At 51.4% G+C, this 26,071-nt stretch overlaps 1 protein-coding gene across 2 annotated transcripts in view; it reads left to right on the top strand.

Annotated features, from left to right (window-relative positions):
- Window positions 1-26,071, top strand: part of PTK7 (protein tyrosine kinase 7 (inactive)) — a 64,762-nt gene that overhangs the window by 36,312 nt on the left and 2,379 nt on the right. The window contains exons 1-18 of one of the 2 annotated variants that reach the window (XM_029944765.1): window positions 1,143-1,185; window positions 1,687-1,974; window positions 2,460-2,562; window positions 2,929-3,119; window positions 3,213-3,363; window positions 4,383-4,531; window positions 4,771-5,037; window positions 7,219-7,352; window positions 7,492-7,627; window positions 7,783-7,902; window positions 9,437-9,586; window positions 9,702-9,852; window positions 9,951-10,078; window positions 11,557-11,760; window positions 12,490-12,645; window positions 13,269-13,501; window positions 14,485-14,565; window positions 25,136-25,287. In XM_029944765.1, coding sequence (XP_029800625.1) covers window positions 1,158-1,185; window positions 1,687-1,974; window positions 2,460-2,562; window positions 2,929-3,119; window positions 3,213-3,363; window positions 4,383-4,531; window positions 4,771-5,037; window positions 7,219-7,352; window positions 7,492-7,627; window positions 7,783-7,902; window positions 9,437-9,586; window positions 9,702-9,852; window positions 9,951-10,078; window positions 11,557-11,760; window positions 12,490-12,645; window positions 13,269-13,501; window positions 14,485-14,565; window positions 25,136-25,287 — 2,822 coding nt within the window. In that variant the 5' untranslated portion in view covers window positions 1,143-1,157. Of the gene's footprint in view, window positions 1-1,142; window positions 1,186-1,686; window positions 1,975-2,459; window positions 2,563-2,928; window positions 3,120-3,212; window positions 3,364-4,382; window positions 4,532-4,770; window positions 5,038-7,218; window positions 7,353-7,491; window positions 7,628-7,782; window positions 7,903-9,436; window positions 9,587-9,701; window positions 9,853-9,950; window positions 10,079-11,556; window positions 11,761-12,489; window positions 12,646-13,268; window positions 13,502-14,484; window positions 14,566-25,135; window positions 25,288-26,071 lie in introns of those variants that run through there. The other variant, XM_029944764.1, reaches the window with a different exon arrangement.

Below are 26,071 nucleotides of genomic sequence, written 5' to 3' on the forward strand. Positions count from 1 at the left end.
CCCGGGCCACCTGCCCAGCCCTGCCCTCCACCTCCTCAACCCATCTGTTGCTCAGCCCAGGTTTCTTACTTTCCCTTTGTTCCCACTGGCTGTGGCTCTGCCTTGGGTTGCGGGGGGGTGGGGTGGGGGGGGCCTTCCCTGAGGGTGCCCCTTTGGCCCCAGCCAGAACTGAATTGTTGTGGTGCAGAAAGGGGATTCAGGTGAAAACCTGGAACCACTTGGCTTACCTCTCACCTTAGCACAGAAGAGCCAGCCCTGGCCACACAGATTCCCAGGGATAGAGGGTAGGACGTTGGGGTGGCCCTGGCATGTCTTCAGGGGTAGCTCCAAATCTAGAGAAGATTGGCTTCTCCTGTGATGGGGCGAGTTTTCCCAAAGAAGTCTCTAGTGGGGGTGCGGGGGCACCTGGGTGGCTTTGTTGGTTAAGTGACCAACCCTTAATTTCGGCTCAGGTCAGTATCTCATGGTTCGTGGGTTTGAGCCCTGAGTTGGGCTCAGCACAGACAGTGCAGAGACTGCTTAGGATTCTCTCACCCTCTCTCTTTGTCCCTCCCCTGCTCACATGTGCACTCACTCTCTCAAAGTAAATAAGCTTAAAAGCAAACTATAGGGAAAAAGTATAGGGGCGCCTGAGTGACCCAGTCGGTTGCGCATGCGGCTTCGGCTCAGGTCATGATCTCACGGTTTGTGGGTTCAAGCCCCACATCAGCCTCTGTGCTGACAGCTCAGAGCCTGGAGCCTGCTTCAGATTCTGTGTTTCCCTCTCTCTCTGACCCTCCCCTGCTCACACTGTCTCTCTGTCTCTCAAAAATAAATAAAAAAATTAAAAAAAATTTTTTTTAAGTATAAAAAAATAAAATCTAAAGAAGTCCCTGGGGGGGGCGCCTGGGTGGCTCAGTCGGTTAAGCCTCCGGCTTCGGCTCAGGTCAGATCTCACGGTCGTGGGTTCGAGCCCCGCATCGGGCTCTGTGCTGATAGCTAGCTCAGAGCCTGGAGCCTGCTTCCAGTTCTGTGTCTCCTTCTCTCTCTGCCCCTCCCCCTCTCATGCTCTGTCTCTCTCAGTATCAAAAATAAATAAAACAAACAAACAAAAAAAGAAGTCCCTGGGGACTGTGAGTCTGCAGAGCACCTGTGAGTGGGATTCAAAGCCACCTCTGATGTGGGGCCCTCGGTGGGACTGTGAGTGTGAGTAATCCTTCCAAGATGCTCTTCGGGTCATGACTTAACTCTGCTCAACATCCTGGATTCTGAAGATTGATGGGGAGGGTTGCCTGCTAACGTCCCTTGCTCCTCCACCCAGCATCAGGACTGGCAGGTCTAAACCCCTTCTGTTAGGGTGCCTCCCCGGTATCACCATCCCCTACCCCAGCACTTGGAACTCCTCTTTACTGTGCTCTAGAGGCACTGACTACCCACACTATTCATTGGACAGGAGCCTTGCCTTGTTCTGTGTGACTGCCCAGTGCCCCCTACTGACGGGTGTGTCCTGTCTTTGTACGCTGCAGAACACACAGCACAATTCAGGAGTTTTTCAGTGGACACTTGGCAATTCTGGTCTCACGATCCTTCTCTCCTGCATGGACTGGACACCTCCTGTGTGCATAGCCACAGAGTGATGGGCGATCTGTGTCAGGATGGTGACTGTAGCTCCTCCTGACTGTACCTCTCTTGTGTCCTCATCTGCAGGTGCCCAGGCAGCCATCATCTTCATCAAGGAGCCATCCTCCCAGGATGCACTGCAGGGGCGCCGAGCGCTGCTCCGCTGTGAGGTTGAGGCCCCGGGCCCAGTACACGTATACTGGCTGCTGGATGGGGCCCCTGTCAAGGACACTGAGAGGCGTTTTGCCCAGGGTAGCAGCTTGAGCTTTGCAGCTGTGGACCGGCTGCAGGACTCTGGAGCCTTCCAGTGTGTGGCTCAGGATAACGCCACTGGAGAGGAGGCCCGCAGTGCCAACGCCTCCTTCAACATCAAATGTGAGAGCCCAGGGAGCTGGGAGCTGTGCTCACTCCCTGTAGACCTTCAGCTACTGAGCCCTGCAGGACCCTTCCTTTCCCTCAGCTTCTCCCATTTCCAATTGAATGGGGCAGGCAGAGAGCAGTTGTGGTCAGTTCTTTGTGTGGATAAGAAAAGTTCTGTTTTCCAGAAGATTTTTTCCCCTTCAAGCCTAGGACCCTTTATGTGTTGAATGCTTTTGCAAATGGCAAGGGCAGCGAGGGGCAGCATGGCCATGCATCAGAGCGGTTCTGCCACAGACTGGATGGGCACTCTGTTTCTGGTCCCCACCCCTGCTGCCTGTCTCTGGCCATAGCCTCAGCCCTGCAGGTCTTCCCTGCACTGCCTCTTGGCTCCAGAGGCTGCAAGTTGTGTCCTTTTCTGCTTGTCTTCCTTCCCCTCTGCCTTCCCACCCTTGCTCTGCTCTGTCCTACCGCTCACTCTGCAACTGTGGCCTCTGCTACAGGGATTGAGACTGGTCCCGTGGTCCTGAAACATCCAGCCTCAGCAGCTGAGATCCAGCCACAGACCCAGGTCACGCTGCGGTGTCACATTGATGGACATCCTCGGTAAGGAGCTGACTTTGAGGATGAAGAGGGTTATTCTAGACAAGTTGGGGTATCTCCCCAAATCCCGGACTCTCTTCATTCTGTAACCGCCCCTGCTCGTGTGTTGGTCCACACTAGCCCCTCGTGACCTGAGGAGGGGCAGCATTGTCCTGCGGAATGATCGGGAATTCTGGGAGCTGAGAGTTATAGAACCTCAACCTGACTATGCCCCTGAATTGCTGTGTGCCCTTGTGCAAGTCCCTTCTCCTCCCAGGCCTCAGTTTCCCCATTTGCAAACTGAGGGGTCTAGCCTCTAGCCCTGTATCTTGTCCACTGCCCACTTGAGTACCCTCTGCCCTCCTGCTGCTCATCCCCTTGGCCCTTTAGGCCTACCTATCAGTGGTTCCGAGATGGGAGCCCCCTCTCTGACGGTCAGAGCAATCACACAGTCAGCAGCAAGGAGCGGAACCTGACCCTCCGGCCAGCCGGCCCTGAGCATAGTGGCCTCTACTCCTGCTGTGCCCAAAACGCCTTTGGCCAGACCTGCAGCAGCCAGAACTTCACCTTGAGCATCGCTGGTGAGCCTGGCATGGGGATGGAGAGGGTACGGCAGGGATGAGAGGGACCTCCCCAGTCTGTCTGCTCACGCACCTGTGCTTCTCCCACCCCAGACGAGAGCTTCGCCAGGGTAGTGCTGGCGCCTCAGGACGTGGTAGTGGCAAGGAACGAAGAGGCCATGTTCCATTGTCAGTTCTCAGCCCAGCCACCCCCGAGCCTGCAGTGGGTCTTTGAAGATGAGACTCCCATCACTAATCGCAGCCGGTAAGGCAGTTGGGAAGGGGCCTTCAAGTAAGGTGGTACAGGTTATACACTGTCCTGGTGCATTCTCATCATTAGTATTGCAGACATCAGAGATCTGTATGTGTATTACTTCGGGTTTCCAGCAGATGGCAGTAGAATGTCTTGCTATTACAAAATTAGTCCAACAAAGGGAAGAGTCTCCGGGAAGGACATCTTTCACTTTGCACCACAGCACTTATGAGCTAGTGGTGGCTTCGTTCTCTTCCCTCTCCCCTCCTACCTAAATGGGTCTTCTAGGATGGGGAGTAGAGAGCCAGGGTTGGAGGGACACAGGGGACCTGGGTGACCCTAGTCTGGATGGGAAGGTCCTGAATGGTAAAGATACCTTACACATACACACACACACACACACACACACACACACACACAGACTTTTGGGAGGAGGCAAACACTTCCATAACATGCTGGGAGGTCCCAGCTCCTTTATCTGGACTTGTGTCCTCACCCAGGCCCTATGAGAGCAGAGAGCATCTTTGCAGTGCCAAGTGTGGCTGTGGTCCTAGACGAGGGGCTTGGATCCCACCTAGCCTCAGCCTTGAGGAAATCAGCAGCAGTTGATCTGGTGTGGCCCCCGGGGCTTCTGATTGCTGGGGCTGGATGCGCTTGTGGCAGGCCTCTCTTACCCCTGCGGGGAGCTGGGCCTCTGCCTCTCCAGGCGCAGGCTGTGGATGACTCACTGTGTCTCACTGACACTTGCTCACCTTGCCGCCCCGAAAGCTGAGTCTTCTGTAGGTGGAGCGCACACACACACACACACACACACACACACACACACACACACATGAATGAGTGCACGCATGCACGTGTATACACACACACACGCACGCACGCACGCACCAATGTGGCATGTTGGCTTCCTTCTCTGTCCTCTTCCTGCCTGATTCCTTCCTACATCTCCGACCATTGCTGCATAGGGTTCCATCGCATTCCAGAAGGAGGCCAGTGGGCCACTTCCAAATAGCATTCTCTCCTCCTTGCAGTCCCCCACACCTCCGCAGAGCCACGGTGTTTGCCAACGGGTCCCTGCTGCTGACCCAGGTCCGGCCGCGCAACGCAGGGGTCTATCGCTGCATAGGCCAGGGGCAGAGGGGCCCTCCCGTTGTCCTTGAGGCCATGCTTCGCCTGGCAGGTGGGTGCTGAGGTGGGGGCCGCCTTCAACCTTGCTGGTACACAGAGATGTAGGCTCCTGATTCCACCCAGAAAGCACCTTGGAGGGCAGAGAGAGGAGGATGCTGGGGGCAGGAAGAGGAGATGCAGTGTTTGAGGGGAGGGTTTGAGCTGGAAAGGGCCAAAGCTTGCCCTGGGACAGCATGAAGTGCCCCAAGACCCACTAATCAGGTTGTTTGCCTCCTGCTCCCATCCCTGCAGAGATTGAAGACATGCCACCGTTTGAGCCACGGGTGTTCACAACTGGCAGCGAGGAGCGTGTGGCCTGCTTGCCCCCCCAGGGGCTGCCAGAGCCCAGTGTGTGGTGGGAGCATGCGGGAGTCCGGCTGCCCACCCGGGGCCGGGTCTTCCAGGAGGGCCACGAGCTGGTGTTTGCCAGCACTGCGGAGAGCGATGCTGGCGTCTACACCTGCCATGCCGCCAACCTGGCCGGGCAGCGGCGACAGGATGTCAACATCACTGTGGCCAGTGAGCATCTTTGCCCTGAGGGGTGAGGCAAGGTGGAGGGGAGCCCAGGCCCCATGAGGCCTTGGTCTCTGGGTCTGATGTACAGAGGCTTTCCTGGTGCTCACCTGAGGCCCTCTCAACTCTGGGCCCTGCTTGCTTCCGACTCCCGTCAGCTGCTGTGAGGTGATGTTGGAGTAGACTGTGGAGAGCCAGGCACTGAAGCTGGGGTGACGGCCCACACAGAGAAACGGCCCTTGGGTGAAAAGGAGAAGCAAAGGACTGGGAGTCTAGAGACCCAGGTCCCACTCTTTCCCTGATGCACAGAGCAGCGATGGGCAGCAAGCCACCTGCTTTGCCAGGGCTCAGGCTCCTCATCTTTAAAATGGGGTAATAACCCACTACTTAACCTACAAGGTGATCAGAAAGATCAAATGTGCTTGCAGTCAGCTGATAGGTTGGCTGGTGGCTGGCTGGTCCCCAGTGGCCTCATTTGCATGTCTCGAGGTTGGCGGAGGATATATCTACCAGAGTGCCTCAGTTGTCTCCCCCTGTGATGACTCCAGCAGGCCAGCTCTGGCCTCTTCACATGGTAGCTGGGGTTTAAGAGTGCAGTAACGGAAGCTGCAAGACTTCTCAAGGCATCAGCTTAGCAGTTGCTCAGTATTTCTTCCACCATGTTCTCTATTGGACCAGGCAAGTCACTGGCCACTTAGACTCTAGGCAGTAGAAAAATAGACTGTCTCTTTTTTTTAAGTTTATTTATTTATTTTGAGAGAGACCGTGTAAGCAGGGGAGGGGCAGAGAGCAAGGGAGAGAGAGAGAACCCCCGGCAGGCTCCCCTCTGTCAGTGCAGAGTCCCTACGGGGCTTGAACCCACAAAACCGTGAGATCATGATCTAAGCTGAAATCGAGAGTTGGATGCTCAACCGGCTGAGCCACTCAGGTGCCCCTAGACTCTCTTTGGTGGGGAAAGTGTCAGTAACACATTACAAAGAAACAAGGGATGGAAGAACCATTTACAACCATCTTTGCAAGCAGTCTGCCACACCAAGTCAGACAGGAAGTCCTGGTAGGGTTTTGAGTCGGAGCATGACATTCTCCAAAGATCACTCTAGCTGTTCTGAGAACACCAGAATGTTAGGGGCAGGAGTCAAAACAGGGAGCCCCGTTAGTAGTTGACTGTAATCATCCAGGGGCGGTGTTGAAGGGCCTGGAACAGAAGTGGTAGGAGTGGAGGTGAGAGAGAGAGTCAAATTCAGGAGTTCTTGGAGCCAGAGTTGATAGGGTTTGTGCAGAATGTTGTGGGCTGTGGAGAGGGAAGTCAAGGCTAGGTTTTGGCTTCTGCTGTTGGCTGTGTAGTGTGAATGTTGACCGAGACAGGGAAAACTGGACTGAGCAAGTTCTGGGGAAAAATCACTTATTCGCTTTCATACATACAAAATCCAGGAGGCCTGTTGGATATCCAGTCGGAGATGCCAGTAGGCAGTTGGATTTGCAAATCTGAAGCTCATATGGGGGGAGGTCAGGAGTCAAGATATAGGTTTGGGAATCATTCACTCACATGGCATTGAAGGCCACGGATTGGCTGAGATCATTCAGGGAATGAGTATGGCTAAAACAGACCGGTGTGGGTGGGGGGTGCCTAGGTGGCTCAGTCCCCTAAGCGTCCCACTTTGGCTCAGGTCATGATCGCAGTTTGTGGGTTTGAGCCCTGCATTGGGCTCTGTGATGACAGCTTGGAGCCTGGAACCTGCTTCAGATTCTGTGTCTCCCTCTCTCTCTCTCAAAAATAAATAAACATTAAAAAAACAATTTAGAACAGACCAAGGATCTGAGGAGCAAGTCTTGGAGTGTTCCAGTGTAATAAAAAGAGCGAGGATGTTAGAGTCTTATAGACCAGGAATTTGAATCCTATCTCTATCGGGTATTATAGCACATCATGTTATTTCTTTAAACTTCTGTATTCTTAGCTGTAAAATGGGTATAGGAAAGCATACTTAGGGGTTTATTGTGACCGTTAACTAAGATCATGTTCAAAAAGTGCTGCCCATAGCCCCTCCCTAAGGGGTAGTTGCTGCAGTTTTCACCAGAGCTGGTAGGCTTCTGAGTTCAGGGTTGAGTGCGGTATTAGGGTGTTGAAGGATTGGATCCTTTGGTTGTGCAGACATGTTCATTGGTCTTGTTTCCTCCCCATCCCTCTAGCCGTGCCCACATGGCTGAAGAAACCCCAAGACAGCCAGTTGGAGGAGGGCAAGCCAGGGTATTTGCATTGCCTGACCCAGGCCACACCAAAACCCACAGTCGTCTGGTACAGAAACCAGATGCTCATCTCGGAGGTGAGAATGATGCTTGCTGCTGGCGGCAGGGGCCACTGTGCGCTCCTGGCTGGCACTCCTTCCCCAGGAGCCGCCCGCGGGGAGCCGCTCGTGGGGCCACGGGCCGAGTCCTCTCATGGTCATGTCCTTTGTGCCGCAGGACTCGCGGTTCGAGGTCTCCAAGAACGGGACCTTGCGTATCAACAGCGTGGAGGTGTACGACGGCACGTGGTACCGCTGCGTGAGCAGCACCCCAGCCGGCAGCATCGAGGCCCAAGCCCGTGTCCAAGTGCTGGGTGAGTGCGCATGCGCGGGAGAGCTCCCAGCCCAGCAGGCAGGACCGCCAAGGGGGAGGAGCCTCAGGGGCCAGGGTCTTCAGGCCTGCCCTGGCCCCTCAGGCTGCCTCAGTGCCTCCTATTTCCACTCACCCACACTCCCTCTGCTGAAACAGAAAAGCTCAAGTTCACACCACCGCCCCGGCCGCAGCAGTGCATGGAGTTTGACAAGGAGGCCACGGTGCCCTGCTCAGCCACAGGCCGAGAAAAGCCCACTATTAAGTGGATACGGGCAGGTGGGTACCATGTGTGCATGGGGATACCAGTGGGTAGGACAACCCACTGATCAGACGTGTGCACTGGTCTGTGTTGAGAGTCGAGAGCCCAGCACTGTGCCAGGAACTGTGGGAAATACCAGAACAGTAAGGCTAGTTTATAGCCCAGTTAGGAATAAAGGAGCCCGAAACAGCGGAGGTCGGATTACAGCCTTAGACAACACATAAGACGATCGAGGCTGCAAGTGATTGACTTGGTCCAGACAGTGCTGGAAAGTCCTCCCTCTCCCTTTCAAAATAGTCATCCTTTGGGACATAAAAGTAACAAGGGCCCCTTTAGAAAATTTTGGGGTGGGGGTGTGTGTGGGTGGTTCAGTCAGTTAAGCATTCGACTCTTGATTTTGGCTCAGGTCAAGATCTCAAGGTTGTGGGATCAAACCCCATCTTGGGCTCCGTGCCTAAGGTGGATCCAACTTAAGATTCTCTCCCTCTCCCTCTCCCTCTGCCCCTCCCCCACTCGTGCTCTGCCTCTGTTTCTCTCTTAAAAAAAAAAAGAAAGGAAACTTTGGGAGGAAGAATGCATGATCCTCCCATCCATCATCTTTGGGTGTGTTCCCTGTTCTTTTTCTACGTACATGTTTCTGTTTGTACATAGCAATTTTATTGAATGTATAATTTTCACTTATTAAACTTACATGGGTAAGTTCTCACAATAGAAAACGAAGATCCAGTTAATTATGTAATTTTATATCCTTTTTTACTTAACATTATCAACTATTTTCACATACTTAATATACATAAACATTGGTTTGGATGATTATAATAATACTCTGATGATTGGAATCACTATAACTTACTTAAATATTCCCTAAACGTAGGAGATTTGGGTTGTTAACCATCCTCCCTCTTTCCCCCCACCCCACCCCGCTCTCTGTCTGCCTTACACCCTCTTTCTTTTTATTGCTGCAATAAACATCTTCAAGCCAAAGTTTTTTCTGGATTTGGGTTTATTTCCTTTGGGAGAGATCCCCAGAAATGGAATACTTATGTATAAGAGGTATGCACATTTTTGCAACCCTTACCATGGACTGCTAAATTGTCAAAGGGTTGGACCAGTTTTCACGTCTCCGTGAGTAGTATGAGTGAGAGAGTAGGACTGTAGCTTTCAAGGAGCAGGTGGTCTGACAGAAACTTTCTGTGGGAGGTGGGGCTCTACGTGGATCTGACACCCGGGATGGTGGCAAAGAGCAGGAAATTGTTCTAGGAGTGAGAGGTGCCAGACAGCGAGGATGAGAACAAGGCAGAGTTGAGGCCCACTCAGAAGTCTACTTTTGCGAACGTGAGATGTTGTATAGAGCAGTGAGAGGAGGTGAGACTGAAAAACTGGGGAAGGAGTAAGTATCTGGGGCTTCTCAGTGCCTAGTTCAAGAGTTTGCACTTCTTGGGTTGTCGGGAGCAATGGCATGATTTTGAGTAGAGGGGAGCGTCCAAGCGCATCGCCAGCCACCCACATGACGCTGGCCAAGCCTGTGATTTCCCTTCATTGCCCCCGCAGATGGGAGCAGCCTCCCGGAGTGGGTGACAGACAATGCGGGGAACTTGCACTTCTCCAGGGTGACCCGTGATGACGCCGGCAACTACACTTGCATCGCCTCCAATGGGCTACAGGGCCAGATCCGTGCCCACGTCCAGCTGACTGTGGCAGGTGCGACCGAGGCAGGGCCCTGGGGCTGGGACTGGCAGGGCCTGTGGGGAGGCCCACACCCCGCCAGCCCCATTGCTCACTGTTCCCTTCCCCCTTTTGGACTCTTCCCATCCAGTTTTCATCACCTTCAAGGTGGAACCAGAGCGCACGACTGTGTACCAGGGCCACACGGCCCTGCTACGGTGTGAGGCCCAAGGGGACCCCAAGCCACTCATTCAGTGGAAGGGCAAAGACCGCATCCTGGATCCCACCAAGCTGGGACCCAGGTAGGGCCGTCTCCCTCCCCTTCCTACTGCATTTTGCCTGCGGCCCGTCTGCCCCGGAGCTGGCGAGGTGGGCAGTGCCGTGGCTTCTTTCCCGGCAGGATGCACATCTTCCAGAACGGCTCCCTGGTGATCCATGACGTGGCCCCGGAGGACTCAGGCCGCTACACCTGCATCGCGGGCAATAGCTGCAACATCAAGCACACAGAGGCTCCCCTCTATGTTGTGGGTATGTGCTGGGGAGGGATGTCCTGCACAGGAAGCGGTGGGACCAGACTTCCTTCTCATCTTTGTTTTCATTGTCACCCCCTGGATATGGAAGACACTTAAACCATTTTTGTGCTGGGAGCTGGCATTCAGCTGTGTCTCTCCCCCCCCCCTCACCGCCATGCCATGGGTAGCGTCCACTTCCTTGGTTAGAGCTGGGCCATTGTTGATTTAACATTCTACAGCTATTTGTGTGTGTGTGTGTGTGTGTGTGTGTGTGTGCGCACGCGCGCACTCACAGACATTGGGTGGGGGGGCATGGGGATGGTACTTTTGTTTTGAAATGGTTCTTCACAGGTCTCCTGCAGCACCTGCACATATATCTGGGTGGGCATGGAGGGGAAGAGGCCGGGGTACAACAGGAAAGGGTTCCTTTGCCTTGGAGGCCCAGAGAGGAGGATGCATCAGGTGAAAGGTTCTGCCTAGAGTCAGGAACTCGGGGTTCAGGTCTGGCCTCTCTTGCTAACCAGCTCTATGCCCTTGGAGGTGTTATTTCCTCTCTAGGGGCTTGTTTCTGCATCTGTAAGATGGGAGTGGTTTCAACAAGAAGTTCTTAAACTTTTGTGGTTTAACAGCAGAACTGTTTTTCTAGTCAGAATATTCTGTGGAACTTTGAGTGGATAATAATGAGGTAATAAGGCCCCTTGGTTGAAACATTGGGTGTGGGGCAGGAGTCAGGGGATCTTGCATCATCTCCCCTACAGGCCTTTCCCTCAGTTTCCCTAACGATTCCTTCTCTTTGACTAGAAGACTCTTTCCACAAACACATTTCTTGAAGAACTTGCTCTGTGTCAGGTGGCATCTGGGATCTCAAACTAGAAACTCCCAAATGCTGCTTGTTCTTCAGGGCCTGGCTCGAGATGTCAAGTCACTTAGGAAGCTTGTTAGCAATAGTGCAGGTTTGTGTTGGCATCTTGACAGGTATATGTGTGTGTGTTTATTAATGTTTATTTATTTTTGAGAGAGAGAAACAGAGTGCAAGTGGGGGAGGGGCAGAGAGAGGGAGACACAGAGTCTGAAGCAGGCTCCAGGTTCCAAGCTGTCTGCACAGAGCTGTCTGCACAGAGCCCAACGTGGGGCTCGAACTCACGAACTGTGAGACCTCAGCCGAAGTTGGGTGCTTAACTGACTGAACCACCCAGGTGCCCCATGATAGGTGTTTGTTGTTGTTTTTTTTTTAATGCGTGTCCCTAGCCTCGTGTTCAGATGCACACCAGCTTGGGAATCACTGGCCTCGTATCCTTCAGAACTCTTTATGACCTTGGTAGGGCTCCAGGATCCAGCCCTTGTTAAAGCCAATGACAGTGGTGACCTTTCCCGGTATTCTGGTTTGGCCAGGCCATCAAGGTTGTCTGCGTAGGGTGGGGAAGGGCTAGTCCAGAAGTAGGGCTGGGTTTGCTTTACAGGCCCCCTGCCCAGAACCTTCTGTGTGTTTTGCAGACAAGCCAGTGCCGGAGGACTCAGAGAGCCTGGGCAGCCCTCCCCCCTACAAGATGATCCAGACCATCGGGCTGTCTGTGGGCGCTGCTGTAGCCTACATCATTGCCGTGCTGGGCCTCATGTTCTACTGCAAGAAGCGTTGCAAGGCCAAGCGCCTTCAGAAGCAGCCCGAGGGCGAGGAGCCGGAGATGGAGTGCCTCAATGGTAAGGGGCGGTTGTGTGGAAGTGGTGCCAGTGTGTCGGTGCTGAGCGCCCTCCCGAGGCCACAGAGAGCGCTGCGGTGCTGGGCAGCCTGGGCCCTAGTGGAGCTGCCTCACTCCTAGCTGGAAACCTGGAGTTGGCTCATTCTCAGGGCCGTGGTGTCTGAGCGGCCTGGCCTAGGACTTCCTCATTGGAGCCTCCGGGCCAGCTTCTGTGGTTCCCTGCCTTTCCCTGCTCGACTAAGCCGCAGATACAATTAGTATATGCCTTCATGTTTCTGTTGCTCCTCGTGTCTCCCAATCTGTTTCCCTTCTCCTAGGTTTTCCCCATCAGGTTAGGTGTTCGGGAGCAGGGCCTGGGACTCCCTTACTCTGATTTTCCCTTTGTGCCTGTTCAGGGTTTTGTGCAGAGGAGGCCTCATGAGAGCAAAAACCCTTCTGTCAGTGTAGTGTCCAGGGACCAGGGGTTCAGATGAGGCTTGTGCCCTTTGTTCTGTTTCCGAGGTTGTGATCAGCTGCATCAATGCGTGGCTATTAAGGGACAGCTGGTCGTCCTTTCCCCATCAGTTCATCAGTTGGACTGGCCTCTTTGTGTGGGACACCGTGATCAGACCCACTTGATAGAAACGGAGGCTTCGGGGAGAGAAGTGAGGTTCCCGTGGTGGTCAGAGTGTTCAGTTTCATCTTGTTTCCCCCTTCCCCTGCCCCCCACCTCCATGTTCCTTCTCCCCAGGTGGGCCTTTGCAGAATGGGCAGCCCTCAGCGGAGATCCAAGAGGAAGTGGCCTTGACCAGCTTGGGCTCCGGCCCTGCGGCCACCAACAAACGCCACAGCACCAGTGATAAGATGCACTTTCCGAGGACAAGCCTGCAGCCCATCACCACACTGGGTGCGTCGCCTTGGCCACAGCTGTCCTTGCTTCTGTCTTGAGACAGTTAGGGCTGGTGGCTCTGAAGTCCCTAAAACCTAGGACATTGGAGCTGGGGACGAGAGACAGAGAGCAGATAAGTCCAGTGTGTCCCTAGTGCCTGTACATGCCTCCCCTCAGCTGTGGTCATTCCTGTGCATTAGTGACTTGATGTTTCCTTCAGACTGACTGCCTTAAAAAAACAAAACAAAACAAAAAACTTGACAAAAGTTCGTTTGTGCTAGGAAAAAAATGTGAGAAATTACAGATCTGTGGTAAGTTTTTTTCTGACTGTACATTAAAACATGTACCTGTTGACCCATTTATCAAGAGCCACCTCAAATTCTCAGACAAGCCATCCTTTGGAAAATGCTGGATATGAATTCTGCCTCTTCATTGGACTGTTGGGGACCGTGAAGCCCAGGGCGAGGTGGGGAGGGGTTTGCTCAGGGTCACGGGCAGAAGCGGGGCCAGTGCCCCCATCCAGCTGGGTGGGGCCCAGTGAAGGCTTCCCTCTGTGAGACTCGAGAGGCAAGGCGCCCCCAAGGTCAGGGGCTCCTCTGCTTGGGCAAAGGCAGCTGACAGACTGGGGCCTGCACCCACAGGGAAAAGTGAGTTTGGAGAGGTGTTCCTGGCCAAGGCACAGGGCTTGGAGGAGGGGGTGCCTGAGACCCTGGTGCTTGTGAAGAGCCTGCAGAGCCGGGACGAGCAGCAGCAGCTGGACTTCCGGAGGGAGTTCGAGATGTTTGGGAAGCTGAACCACGCCAACGTGGTGCGGTTGCTGGGGCTGTGCCGGGAGGCTGAACCACACTACATGGTGCTGGAGTATGTGGACCTGGTACGCCGGGCTGGTGGAGGGGAGGGGGTAGCTGGGAGTCTAGGGCTGGGGCTGAGGGGGGTGGGCCATGGGAACCTCCTCTCACGTGGTCTCGGTCCGCCTGTCCTTGCCTCCCTGAGACACTCAGCCTCCGGTGCCCGCCAGCTCTCTGACACCTGCCTGTCCATCTTTCCTATCTGCCAGCCCCGTGCCTGGGGTTTGGTCCCCAGTTCTTCCTAGCTTCCCCCTCTGCACCACATGGATGCATTCCAGGTCTTCTTCCTTACTCGGGTTTTCTTTGGTTTGTCATTTTCCCTTCTCTCCAGGGGTCATCACCCCTTGAGAATAAACTTAGCAGGCTCGCTTTCCTTCCTGGAAATCCTTCCTGGCATCTCGTACCATCTGGGGCACTGGTGTGAGCCCAGTCCCCAGCCTTCTCTTCCCACCTCAGCTGCCATGCCCAATCTGCCCCTTAGTCTGCATTCCCGGACCTGTCTGAGCCTTATCCCCTTGGTCCGCAAGCTGCTGCTTGTCATACCCCCAGCTCGACAGGAAGGAGAGAAACAAGGCTCTTTCCATTGGGGTGGAATGGGGGAGGGGGGCTTACGAGTACTTTATGGATGTGACTGCTGCTTCTGTTCATTCCCTCCTCTGTCTGTTTATCAGATAAAAACCGCCTGGGGGACAAGGATTTTCTCTCTCAGGTCTGTGAGGGTTGGGAGTTTTCCTTCAGGCTCCCTGAGGGCAGGGCCACTGTTTGTGCTACCCCTGAAGGTAGGAATGGCAGTTCTCCTGTCTTTCTGACTGAGAGAGCTTCTAAGAGCCATTTCCTGTATATTTTTTTTAAATTCCCACTGGACTGCCTGCAAGGGAGTGGGGGTGGGGGTTCAGGTCAGGGCTCCTTACCTGCCCAGGTAGGTGCTCTGTGAGCACCTGCTTGGTTTGATGCTTTGGAGATAATAGTTGGCCTCTGACCTGACAGCGATGCTTGGCTTTTCCTTCAGGGAGACCTCAAACAGTTCCTGAGGATTTCCCAGAGCAAGGATGAAAAATTGAAGTCCCAGCCCCTCAACACTAAGCAGAAGGTGAGAACAGGGCCGGAAAGGTCCCCAAGGGTGGCCCAGGGTCACGAGCGGTCATCCTAACGGAGGTGCCACTGACAGAATGTTCCCTGTGGACCAGGTGGGCTTTACATGTGTCATCTCAGTGATCACAAGGGTCCTCCGAAACAGATGTCTTTATCCCCATTTTGCAGATAAAGAAACTGAAACTTCGAGAGGTTAAGTGACTTTTCCCAGATCACATAGCCACCAGATGCCTTTGGGTGGCTGTGGTGCCTTCCTTTCGAAGGGCTGCTCTTGGTCCTTGCTGCTGGAACAGGATGGCCGCCCCCTGCCGTGAGCACCGGGGAGGGGCCACAAGCCTCTAAAAACAGGCAGGGACAGGCAGGGACAGGCAGGGCAGGGCATGGCCCTGAGAGCGTTTCGTCAGCCTCTGAGTATGGAAGACTCTTGTGTGAAAGGGCTGCCCGTGTTTCAGTCCCTGTGGTTTCACACTCTCGCTCTCAACGTGGGCTGTGGGCTGCCCAGCCTTTCCTTCCGGTCCTCTTCCTGCCTTCCGGGCACAGATCCCTGGCTGGGGCCCCGCGATGGGGCAGACCTGGCTTCGCACTGAGAAGCAGGGAACGCTTCCTACTGCGCCCTGCCCACCTCAGAGGAGACCTTCTTGGCCCCGCTCTTGCTGCCCACAGCCTCCTTCCTTCCCCTCTGACGGGGGATTCCGGCTCCTTCCCTGGGACTGGGCATTCTGCTGCTAGGCTGACAGCAAAGTCCCCTCATAAACCAGTCCCAGCAGGGGGCAGGTGGGCAGGGACTGCTAGGGCCCTCCCGCCCAGGTGGTCATTCCTTGCCTTGTAGGCTGATTCAGGCCACAGCTTCAGGGGCAGGGCGGAAAGGCATGGCTGGTTGAGCGGTAAGGGGATGGGACCCCGGCCACCCCTGGGGAAGTGTCTTCTGCACCCTTCAGGCTGACTTCCTCATAATTTACTGAGGCCCACGCAGGACAAGTGACCTGGCCCCAGGTCACCCAGAGCTGATCTCCTGATACCAGGCCCCTGTCTCCGCCTCTCAAGCTGCAGGAAGTGTCTGCAGTGGCTGTAGAGGGAAGGCCACAGGACAGGATGCGCTATTGCGCCTAAGTAGGATGTCAGGGCCCCAGAGTTCACAAATTGGGACATGCAAGGAGTCGGTGAATCTTTACTGAGCCAGTCGTGGCCCTAAGGGCCCTTGGGGCTGCAAAATGGAAACTGCCAGGCGTCCTTGGGCATTTAGGATCTAGGAAGGGAGCTTGGGAAAATGAATAAGGCGTGTGCCTTATAGACTTAAAGTATGACACGGGAAGTGAATGACAGACATAAATTAGAGACATCGAAGACATGCATGTCCTTTAGGTGTACAGACGGTGTGGTTAACAAAGAAGGTTTCCTGGTAGAAGAGTAACTTGAGTTCAGTTCTCAAGGAGAGGAAGTAGCTGAATGGCAGGAAGGGGATGGCTTCAGGAAAGTGGGGAATCAGGTAGGTTTGTTTGGGATGGGGATGTAGGCCATCGGACAGAAGTCCATTACCTCTGTCACATGACCTGAGGGGCTCTCTCTGGCTGAAAGTCCTCACAACCTATGCTACAGATCCATCCCCTACTTTTCCTCCCTAGCATCTTACATGTGATGGGGAGCTTTAATAAGTTGGGTTCCACACTCTCCAAGAACAGTATTCTGTATCATATGGGGGGTAGGTTTTGCATAAAATAAAAAATGCAGATTTCTTCACCATCCCTCAGATCGAGAGACTAGGGACATCCGAGGATGGGGTCTGAGGCCCCGCAGTTTTCAAACAGGCTCTCCAGCTCATTCGTAAGCTCGTTAAAGTCCGAGGAGTCCTGGCTTTGAAATGTTTATTGTCAGGATTCTCTATAAGAAATGCATTTTAGGGCCGCCTGGGTAGCTCAGTCAGTTGTGCGTCCAGCTCTTGATTTTGGCTCAGGTCATAATCCCAGGGTCATGGAATCGAGCCCTGAGTTAGACATTGGACTCTGTGCTAAGTGTGGAACCTGCTTAAGATCCTCTCCCTCTTTCCCTCTCTCCCACTTGTGCTCGCTCTCGCTCTCTCCCTCCCTCTCTCTCTATCTCAAAAGAAAGAAATGCATTTTACATCATGCCCCAAATAGCATACACATACACAGGGGCGCCTGGGAGGCTCAGCTGGTTAAGTGTCAGACTCTTGTTTTCAACTAAGGTCATGATCTCATGGTTCGTGGGTTCAAGCCCCACACTGGGCTCTGTACTGGTGGCTGGTGTGGAGCCTGCTTAGGATTCTCCGCCCCCCCCCCCCCGCCCCCACCTTCACCTCTGCTCCTCTGAAAATAAGTAAACATTTTTAAAGAACACACACACACACACACACACAAAACTAAAGTTAAACTTTCAAAACCTTGTATTTGATACACTTGATATTTTCTATCCTATTTTTTAACCCAGTAAATTGATTTTGAAACCCATGTGGGGCTTGATCAATAGTTCAAAAAATACTGTTTTTTGAGGATTCCAGGAAAATGAAAATTCTTAGGAATGATATATTAAAACTTGTAGATACTGTCTTGTGCTAATAATAATCTAGTGAGCCGCTGTATCACTTTTTTTTTAAATGTTTATTTATTTTTGAGAGAGACAGACAGCGTGAGCAGGGGAGGGCAGAGAGAGAGACACAGAATCAGAAGCAGGCTCCTAGCTGTCAGCACAGAGCCCCACTCTGGGCTTGAACCCACAAACCATGAGACCATGACCTGAGCCAAAGTTCCCCACTTAACCAACTGAGCCACCCAGATGCCCCTGTATCATGTTATATTCCTAGAGTTCCAGGGGAATGAAGGAGGAAGAGTTGTTATTATAAGGAGAGGGGGAATGGTAGGCAGGGTGCTCCCATGGCCAGGTAGGATTGGAACGGGAGTGCCTAGTTGGTGTGTGGGAGGGGCCAGGGGGAGCCCTAGGAGAAGTTCAGGATAGCAGTGAAGCAGTGACAGGAACAGACTCGAGCCCTGGGTATTGGCATAATTATAGATAATGCTTGTTCAAGTAGCTGATGAGATGATGGAGATTTTGAGGTCCGGGAGCTGTAACCTCTGACCTCTCTGTGGGCCTGCAGGCTAATGACAGGATGAGGAGCAGGGGCGGCTTAGCACGCCTCGAGGACAGCGGTGTATGTGGTCAGAGGCTGTGGCATGGCAACAGCATGGCGCCATCACGCCAGAGCCTGGGCAAACCCTCCCGCTGTCATGTTGGAAAGGAACGAGGTCTGGTCTTTACCAAGGAGCAGGCCTGTATAACAGTATTCGAGAATTAACCCTGTGGCCATCTGATGGCATCTTGCCCAGTGGTAAGGAAACACATAATTGGCTTGGGTCTAACAGAATTCCCTTTTCCTGTCCTCACTTAGCCAGTATTTCTAGAAGCGCTGCCCCTCTGGAAAGATAGCGAGTTAGTCAGCATGCCAAGTCCACTGTCTTGTGTTTCCCTTGACTAGCAGCAGATTGTTTAGCTAGCGAGCCAGATCAGAGAGCAGGCCGGGAGCAGGGAGCGGGGCGGGGGTGGGGGTGGTGCCTGGTCTGGTAAAGGCCTTTGTCCCTGGGCGCCTGGGTGGCTCAACTGTTTCAGTGTCTGACTTCGGCTCAGGTCATGATCTCACAGTCCTTTTTTAAATTTTTTTATGCTTATTTATTTTTGAGAGAGAGAGACCGTATGAGTTAGGGAGGGGCAGAGAGAGAGGGAGACATAGAATCTGAAGCAGACTCCAGGCTCTGAGCTGTCTGTTGCCACAGAACCTAACGTGGGGCTCAAACCCATGAGCCCGTGAGATCAGGACCTGAGCCAAAGTGGACACTCAACCGACTGAGCCACCCAGGTGCCTCTTTGATCTCACAATTCTGAACCGACACTATAAAGCCTGCTTGGGAGTCTCTCTCCCTCTCTCTGCCCCTCCCCCATTGTGCTTGCTCTCTCTCTAAACAAGTAAGTAAAACAAAAGCCTTTGTCCCTTACAGATAACCTGGCAAGGCTGGATAGTGCCCTGCAGTTTTGAAGCCTGAGATAGTCTGGTTATTAATGACCTGGCCACTTTGGTTGTCATCTGGCCCTTTTACCACCGGTGGCACTTGGGGCATTCTGAGGATGGCAGTCTGGGTGTGACTTTGGGAGTGTGTGGTGGCTTCTACGTTTCCTTGAAGATGCAGGGTGGGGGGTGGGGGACTCTGCACCCAGGGGGGACTCCTGTCGTCCTGGTGGACCTGTTCACGTGACTTCTTTAATCCTCTTCACTGGTTGTACATGTTTGGTTGAAGCTCCATGGAGAATTTGTGTCTTTACTTTTGACAAGGAAAATACACCAAGAAGATGAGATTTTTCCCAACTCTTTTGATTGATTTATTTATTTATTAGTGTTTATTTTTGAGAGTGAGCGAGCACGAGTAGGGGAGGGGAGAGAGACACACACACGGACACAGAATCTGAAACAGGCTCCAGGCTCTGAGCTGACAGCTCAGACTCACGAACTGCAGATCACAACCTGGGCCAAAGTCAGACGCTTAGCTGACTGAGCCAGCCAGGCACCCCTACTCTTTTTTCCCCAACTCTTGATGTATCCTCAATTCAGCCTCTCTGCATATGCAGTGTCAGCCAATATATTGGGTATATAGATTGGTCCAGTTTCATGGTGGTTTGGATCAGCGCCATCTATAAAACCTCCTGCAGTGATGGAAATATTTCCTATCTACTGCTATCTGGTGTGGGAGTCAGTAATCTCAGGTGGCCACTGAGCATTTACAATGTGGCGAGAGCTACTGAGGGATTGAATTTTTAATTTTGTTAAGTTTAACTCATGTAGTCACACAGGACTAGGGGCTCCTGTTTTGGACAGCACAGGTGTTTTGTTTATTTTTTTTTTAACATTTATTTAATTTTGAGAGAGAGAGACACACACACACACACACACACACACACACACACACACACACACACAGTGCGAGCGGGGGAGGGTCAGAGAGAGAGAGGGAGACACAGAATCAGAAGCTGGCTCCAGGCTCTGAGCACACAGAGCCTGACGCGGGGCTTGAACCCAGGAACTGTGAGATCATGACCTGAGCTGAAGTCGGCCGCTTAACCAACTGAGCCACCCAGGCGCCCCAGTGGACAGCAGAGGTTTAAACCATTTTTTTGTTTTGTTTTTTTCTGATGTTAACAAAGTATTGTTTTATTTAACTTTTAACATGTTCTATATTCGGTTTGCTTTTTCCAAAACCATTTATGTGTTTCTCAATTTAAAAATTCCTTTAGTTTTTAAAAATTTATTTAATCTCTACCCCCAACGTGGGGCTTGAACTCATGACCCCAAGACTAAGAATTGCACACTCTTCCCACTAAGCCAGGTACCCCTAAAATTTAAATTTGAAGTGCTTGAAGTATAGTTGACATACTGTATTAGTTTTAGGTGTACAACGTAATGTTGGACAATTATGTACATTGTGACATGTTTACCACAGTAAGTGTCGCTGTCATCTGTCACTACGTGATGTTATTACAGTACCATTGACAATATTCACTGTGCTGTTGTTTCCAGCCCTGTGACTTACTTATTTTATAACTGGAAGTTTGTCCCCTTTATTCCCTTCTTCCCCCCGCCCCGGCAACCACCAGTTTGTTCTCTGTATTTATGAGTCTGTTTTTCTTCGTTTTTCTTATTGTTGTTTGTTTTGTTTTTTAGACTCCACACATAAGTAAAATCATACGGTGTTTGTCTTTCTCTGTCTGACTTTTTCCACTTAACATCTTGCCCTCTAGGTCTCTCTGTGTTGTCACAAATGGCAAGATCCCATTCTTTTTGTTCGGCTGAGTAATATTCTGTTGTACATAATACCCCCTCTTCTTTATCCATTCATCCGTCAGTGGACACTTAGGCTGATCTCATATTTGGCTACTGCAAATAATGCTGCAGTAAACATAGGGATGCAGATATCTTTTTGAATTAATGTTTTTGTTCTTTAGGCAAATACCCACAAATGGAATTACTGGATTGTATGGTACTTCTGTTTTTTGTTTTTTTGTTTTTGTTTTAATTAAGATGTTTTAGGTTTTTTGTTTGTTATGGGGCTTGAACTCACGACTCTAAGATCAAGAGTTGCATTCTCTAGGGGCACCTGAGTGGCTCAGTTGGTTGGGTCTCTGGCTCTTGACTTCAGCTGAGGTCATGATCCCATGGTTCGTGGGTTCAAGTCTCATGTCAGGCTCTGTGCTGGCAGTGTAGAACATGCTTGGGATTCTCTCTCCCCTTCTCTCTCTGCCCCTCCTCCTCTTGTGTGCTCTGTCTCTGTCCTTCTCTCAAAATAAATAAATTTAAAAAAATGAGTTGCACGCTGTATCTACCAATAGAGCCAACCAGGCACCCCTATTTTTAGTTTTTTGAGGAATCTCTATACTGTATTCCAGAGTGGCTGCACCAATTTACATTCCCACCAACAGTGCATGGGCTTCCTTTTTTTCCACACTCCTGCTAACACTTGCTATTTCTTGTCTTTTTGATACCAGCCACTCTGATTGGTGTGAGGTGGTATCTTGTGTGTTTTGTGGGGTTTACTTATTTAGTTATTTAGAGAGAGACAGAGAGGGAGAGAGAGGATGAGAAAGCACAAGCTGGGGAGAGTGGGGGAGGGAGAGAGAGGGAGGGAGGGAGAGAATCCTAAGCACGAAGTCCAACACCGGGCTCAGGCCCACGGCCCTGGGATCACAACCCCAGCCAAAATCAAAGTCAGACGCTCAACTGACCGAGCCATCCAAGCGCCCCTTGCTGTGGTTTTGATTTGCATTTCTCTGATGATTAGTGGTGGTGAGCGGCTTTTCATGGGTCTGTTGGCCATCTGAATATAGACCATTGTTTTCAAAACTTTTTTTGATTGAGAGTTATAGTAGCAAATAGCACATTTTTCCCAAGCCAACACACACGTATATATAGTTTTTAATGAAAAAAGTTTTATGAGCGTTATATACGCTGATATTTTTCATAACATTGAAGAATTTTTATTGCTCACTAAGATTCACTAGATCGGTGTCATGACCTACTAATAGGTTGTTACCACAGTCTGCAAACCGCCGGTGGAGGCAGTGGGGCCCACAGGAGTGTCACCGGCCAGTGCACACAGATGGAGATCTGTCTCTGGAGTGACCCCATCTCGGTGCTTAGACTGCGTCCTCTGCCGGCCTTTCTGTGACCCTGGGAGCCAGGCTAGTGAGGCTGCTCGGGATGCTAACCGGTCGGTCTAGTCAGCACCCCACCCCCGGGCTTGCTGATGGGTAGATGGCCCTTCCTGTGCCCCATCCCCAGTGATGTGACCCGGGAGAGGCAGCTGCAGTGTCAGGGAGAGAACCAGACTCTGGCATTAGGCAGGGCACAGAGCCTTGCAGGGCACCGCGGGGCAAGCTGTGCACGCGTGTGCAGGAGAGGCGGCTAGCCTGACTCGGCGCGGCATACAGCAGGCGCTCAGCAAGTTCCTGGGCCCTTCTCTCCCACTGGGCGGTTTCCTTCTTGCGCCAGCAGCCCCTCCACCGGCCTCGTTCACTGGCTCTCCTTTCCGAACTTAGGAGCATAGGTGTGGATTGGCTAACCTGAGACACACTGTCATCATTGGTCCTCACACGGGCTGCTTTTACTTAGTGTTATTTTTCATTTGTGTGCATGTGTCTGTGTGGTAAGTTTTGGTATTTCAGACTGAAAAGAGAATAAGAATAGTTCAAGGAACCCCTATAAACCATTTGCCCAAGTTCAATTATTTGCATTTTGCTCCATTTGCTTTATCAATCTCTTGCTATAGACACATGGATATTATTTTTTTTAGTTTTTTAATGTTTATTTGTTTTTGAGAGAGAGAACGAGAGAAACAGTATCAGCGGGAGAGGGGCAGGGGGGGGGCACAGAATCTGAAGCAGGCTCCAGGCTCTGAGCTGTCAGCACAGAGCCTGATGTGGGCTCGAACCCACAAATGTGAGATCATGACCTGAGCCGAAGTCAGACGCCTAACCTACAGCCACCCAAGTGCCCCATACATGGATGTTATTTTTATATATTTTTTTCCTGAATGATTTGAAATAAAGTAGTGGCAGGCTTTTGACCTTTTGCAATGAGGTATGTGTAAAATGGTGTCAGCGGGCCATGATTTTTATTTCTGTGAGGAGACTGGTTACTGGCAACATTCTCATCTTCATTTCTCCAGGATTGCCTCACATGGCAGGTCACCTCTCCCTTAGGAACCTGGAGAGTGAGCCTGTATGCCAGGAGAAACACACAGCTGGCCAGTAACCTGTTAAATAAGCTGCCCCAGGGATCTCTTTCACTCGTTTGCATTGTTTTTATATATGAGGAAATGCTACAGGTCACACGCGTCCCCAGTGGGTGTTCCCAGGATTTGGTTATAAAGTGACAGAAGTGAAGGGGCCATGGGTCTTTACAAGCACTCCCCTGGTACTATGCTTTTTCCTGCTTGGCATGGGCCACCCTCTCCCTGGTGGTGGCCGTGTCCTGCGGATACACTTCTCATCTTTGTGGTCTGCTCCCTCACTGGACCCCTGCTGGGAGCTAGCTCAGAGCCTGGAGCCTGTTTCCAATTCTGTGTCTCCCTCTCTCTCTGACCCTCCCCTGCTCATGCTGTCTCTCTCTGTCTCTCATAAATAAATTAAAAAAAGAGAGAGAGACAGAGCATGAGCTGGGAGGGGCAGAGAGAGAAGGAGACAGAATCGGAAGCAAGCTCCAGGCTCTGAGCTGTCAGCAGAGAGCCTGACGCAGGGCTCGAACCCACAAACGTGAGATCATGACCTGAGCGGAAGTCGGAGGCTCAACCAACTAAGCCACCTAGGCGCCCTGATACATACTTTTAAAATGCTAATAGAATTTAATTATAACTCCATTTAATATGTTAAATAATGTATACGATAATAATAGTAATAGCAATAATAATGCACATGCCTTGACATTTAATCTATAATAAATTTCTTTTTATGTTTAAGAGAGAGAGAAAGTGAGTGGAGGAGGGTCAGAAAGAGACTAAGTCACAGAATCCGAAGCAGGCTGCAGACTTTGAGCTGTCAGCACAGAGCCTGATGCAGGGCTTGATCCCATGAACCAATCGTCAGATCATGACCTGAGCTGAAGTTGGATGCTCAACTGACTGAGCCCCGTGGCTTGACATTTTAAAAAGATCAGTGAAAAATATCCCCAACTCTCTTACACTATAGTTTGGCATTATTTTGTAGAGCTAGAGATACTCCTAATCCATGACCCACATCTCAGTATTTTTTAAAAAACTCATGCGTGTATACCCATCAGAGTAATGACAGCAGCACTGTTGTTGTTCTTAGAGAGAGACAGAGAAAGAGCACACACCTGAGCAGGGAAGGGGCAGAGGGAGCCAGAGAGCGAATCTTAAGCAGGCTCCACCTTCAGCACAGAGCCCCGATTTGGGGCTCAGTCTCCGGACCGTGAGATCGTGACCTGAGCCGAAATCGAGAATTGAGTGCTTAACCCACTGAGCCACCCAGGTGTCCTACAGCGCTGTTTTTAATAGCCAAAAACTGGAAAAAAACAAATACCCATTGGCAGTAGAATGAATGAATTGTAGTGTATTTATGGCGATAAAGGACTCAGTACAGTGATCGCTTCAAATAAAAGAAAAGGATGACTCTCACAATGTTGAGTGAAAAAATCAAGGCACAAAAGTGCTTCCAACTCTATCTGGTTCAGCAGGACTGAATTCTGTGGTTTAGGAATGTGTATGTGTAAGTGGGAAAACAATAAAGAACAGCCAAGAAACTATTATTGTAAAAGTCGGGATAAGGAGAGGGAGAATATGTGGTTAGGAAGGCGCCCTGGGGGGTTTCTGCGATGCCAGCATTGTTGGGTTGGTTTTTTTTTTTCTTTTTACTTAGTGACAGTTACCTGGGCGTGAGCTTTATAATTCTTCATGGAAGTATATGTATATTTTATGAAGTTTTCTTATGTGCAGTTCACAATTTAAAAATATTCAGATTTCCCTGCTTTTCTCCTTTCTAGTCCCCGGTTCCTCTGCCTGGAGGCAGCCAGTCACACGTCTCTGTACATTCACACCTGTACGCAGAAAACACACACACACACACACACACACACACACACACACATTGTTTTGTTCGTTTTAAACACAACTAGCAGAAAATAGGTAATTTTTAAGTATAAAAGAGACAGTCCATGAACATGTAATCTGTGCTTGCTGTCCGGTTCATTTCACTCAGCAGGTGAGTAATACGGATGCATTCTCCCTGCCCTGTGAGCCACTTAAGCTAACACCTGCCCTGCGTCAGAGAGATTCCAAGAGCTTAATTTCATTGAACTCGGTTCTTCTAACAACCCAGTGAGACAGGCACTGTTATTAATCCCATTTTATAGAGAGGGAAATTGAGGCCGTTGTGTCTTTGCTTCGGGGCTTCCTACATGTCGCGCTGATGGTGTTCAGACCTCACCAGGGCTTGCGTTGGGGATGGTCGCCTTGATCTCTAGTCCTGGGCTGTTCTGACAGGCCCCTTTATCGTCGCAGGTGTCACTGTGCACCCAGGTGGCCCTGGGCATGGAGCACCTGTCCAACAATCGCTTCGTGCACAAGGACCTGGCCGCTCGGAACTGCCTGGTCAGCGCCCAGAGACAGGTGAAGGTGTCGGCCCTGGGGCTCAGCAAGGATGTGTACAACAGGTAGACGGACAGTGGTCGGGGCGGTAAGGGCCAGAGGGCACATGAGGCTTGGGGGTGTGTGGGAAAGGGCTTAGTGTCTGCGTGGTCCCAAGCTGGAGGGCTGGGGAGGGGGCAGAGTTTCCCCATCCTTTCCCCAGAGGTGTAGCAGGCTTCCTGGCTAGTGGGCCACAGGTCCCTGACGCTTGTAAGTTTTCTCTCTCTAGAACATTATGAACCTTTTTTATAGCTTTATAACAGTTTATATGTAATTTAACTATCCATATGGTTCCCTCTGTAACTTCCTGAATTCAGTAATTGCTGTCTTGAAGCGTAAGACTTGGAGCTCAGCAGCCATGGCCAGAGATTGCTCTGGAATGCCTCCACTCAGTCTCCGGCGTCTCCAGGGAACTTCCCTGCGAGTCACCCTGGCTCCGAGTCACCACAGTTCCGTCTGGCTGTTCCTTTAGCCGTGATTGGTTTATCACCAGTAAAGCTCTTTAACTTTTCCTGCCTGTAGTGTGTTCTTGTTTTTCACATTTTCTTTTAAACAGGAAATACATAAGATTATTTTTTATTAGCTTTTATTATTTATTTTTTTAATTTTAATTTTTTTTAACTTTTTTATGGCTTTATTTTATTTTGAGAGAGAGAGAGGCAGAGAGTGAGCAGGGAAGGGGTAGAGAGAGAGGGAGACACAGAATCGGAAGCAGGCTCCAGGCTCTGAGCTGTCAGCACAGAGCCCATGCGGGGCTCAAACCTACAGACTATGAATTCATGACCTGACCCGAAGTCAAGACGCTTAACC

The sequence above is a fragment of the Suricata suricatta genome, chromosome 7 (genome assembly GCF_006229205.1).
Source record: "Suricata suricatta isolate VVHF042 chromosome 7, meerkat_22Aug2017_6uvM2_HiC, whole genome shotgun sequence".
NCBI lineage: Eukaryota > Metazoa > Chordata > Mammalia > Carnivora > Herpestidae > Suricata > Suricata suricatta.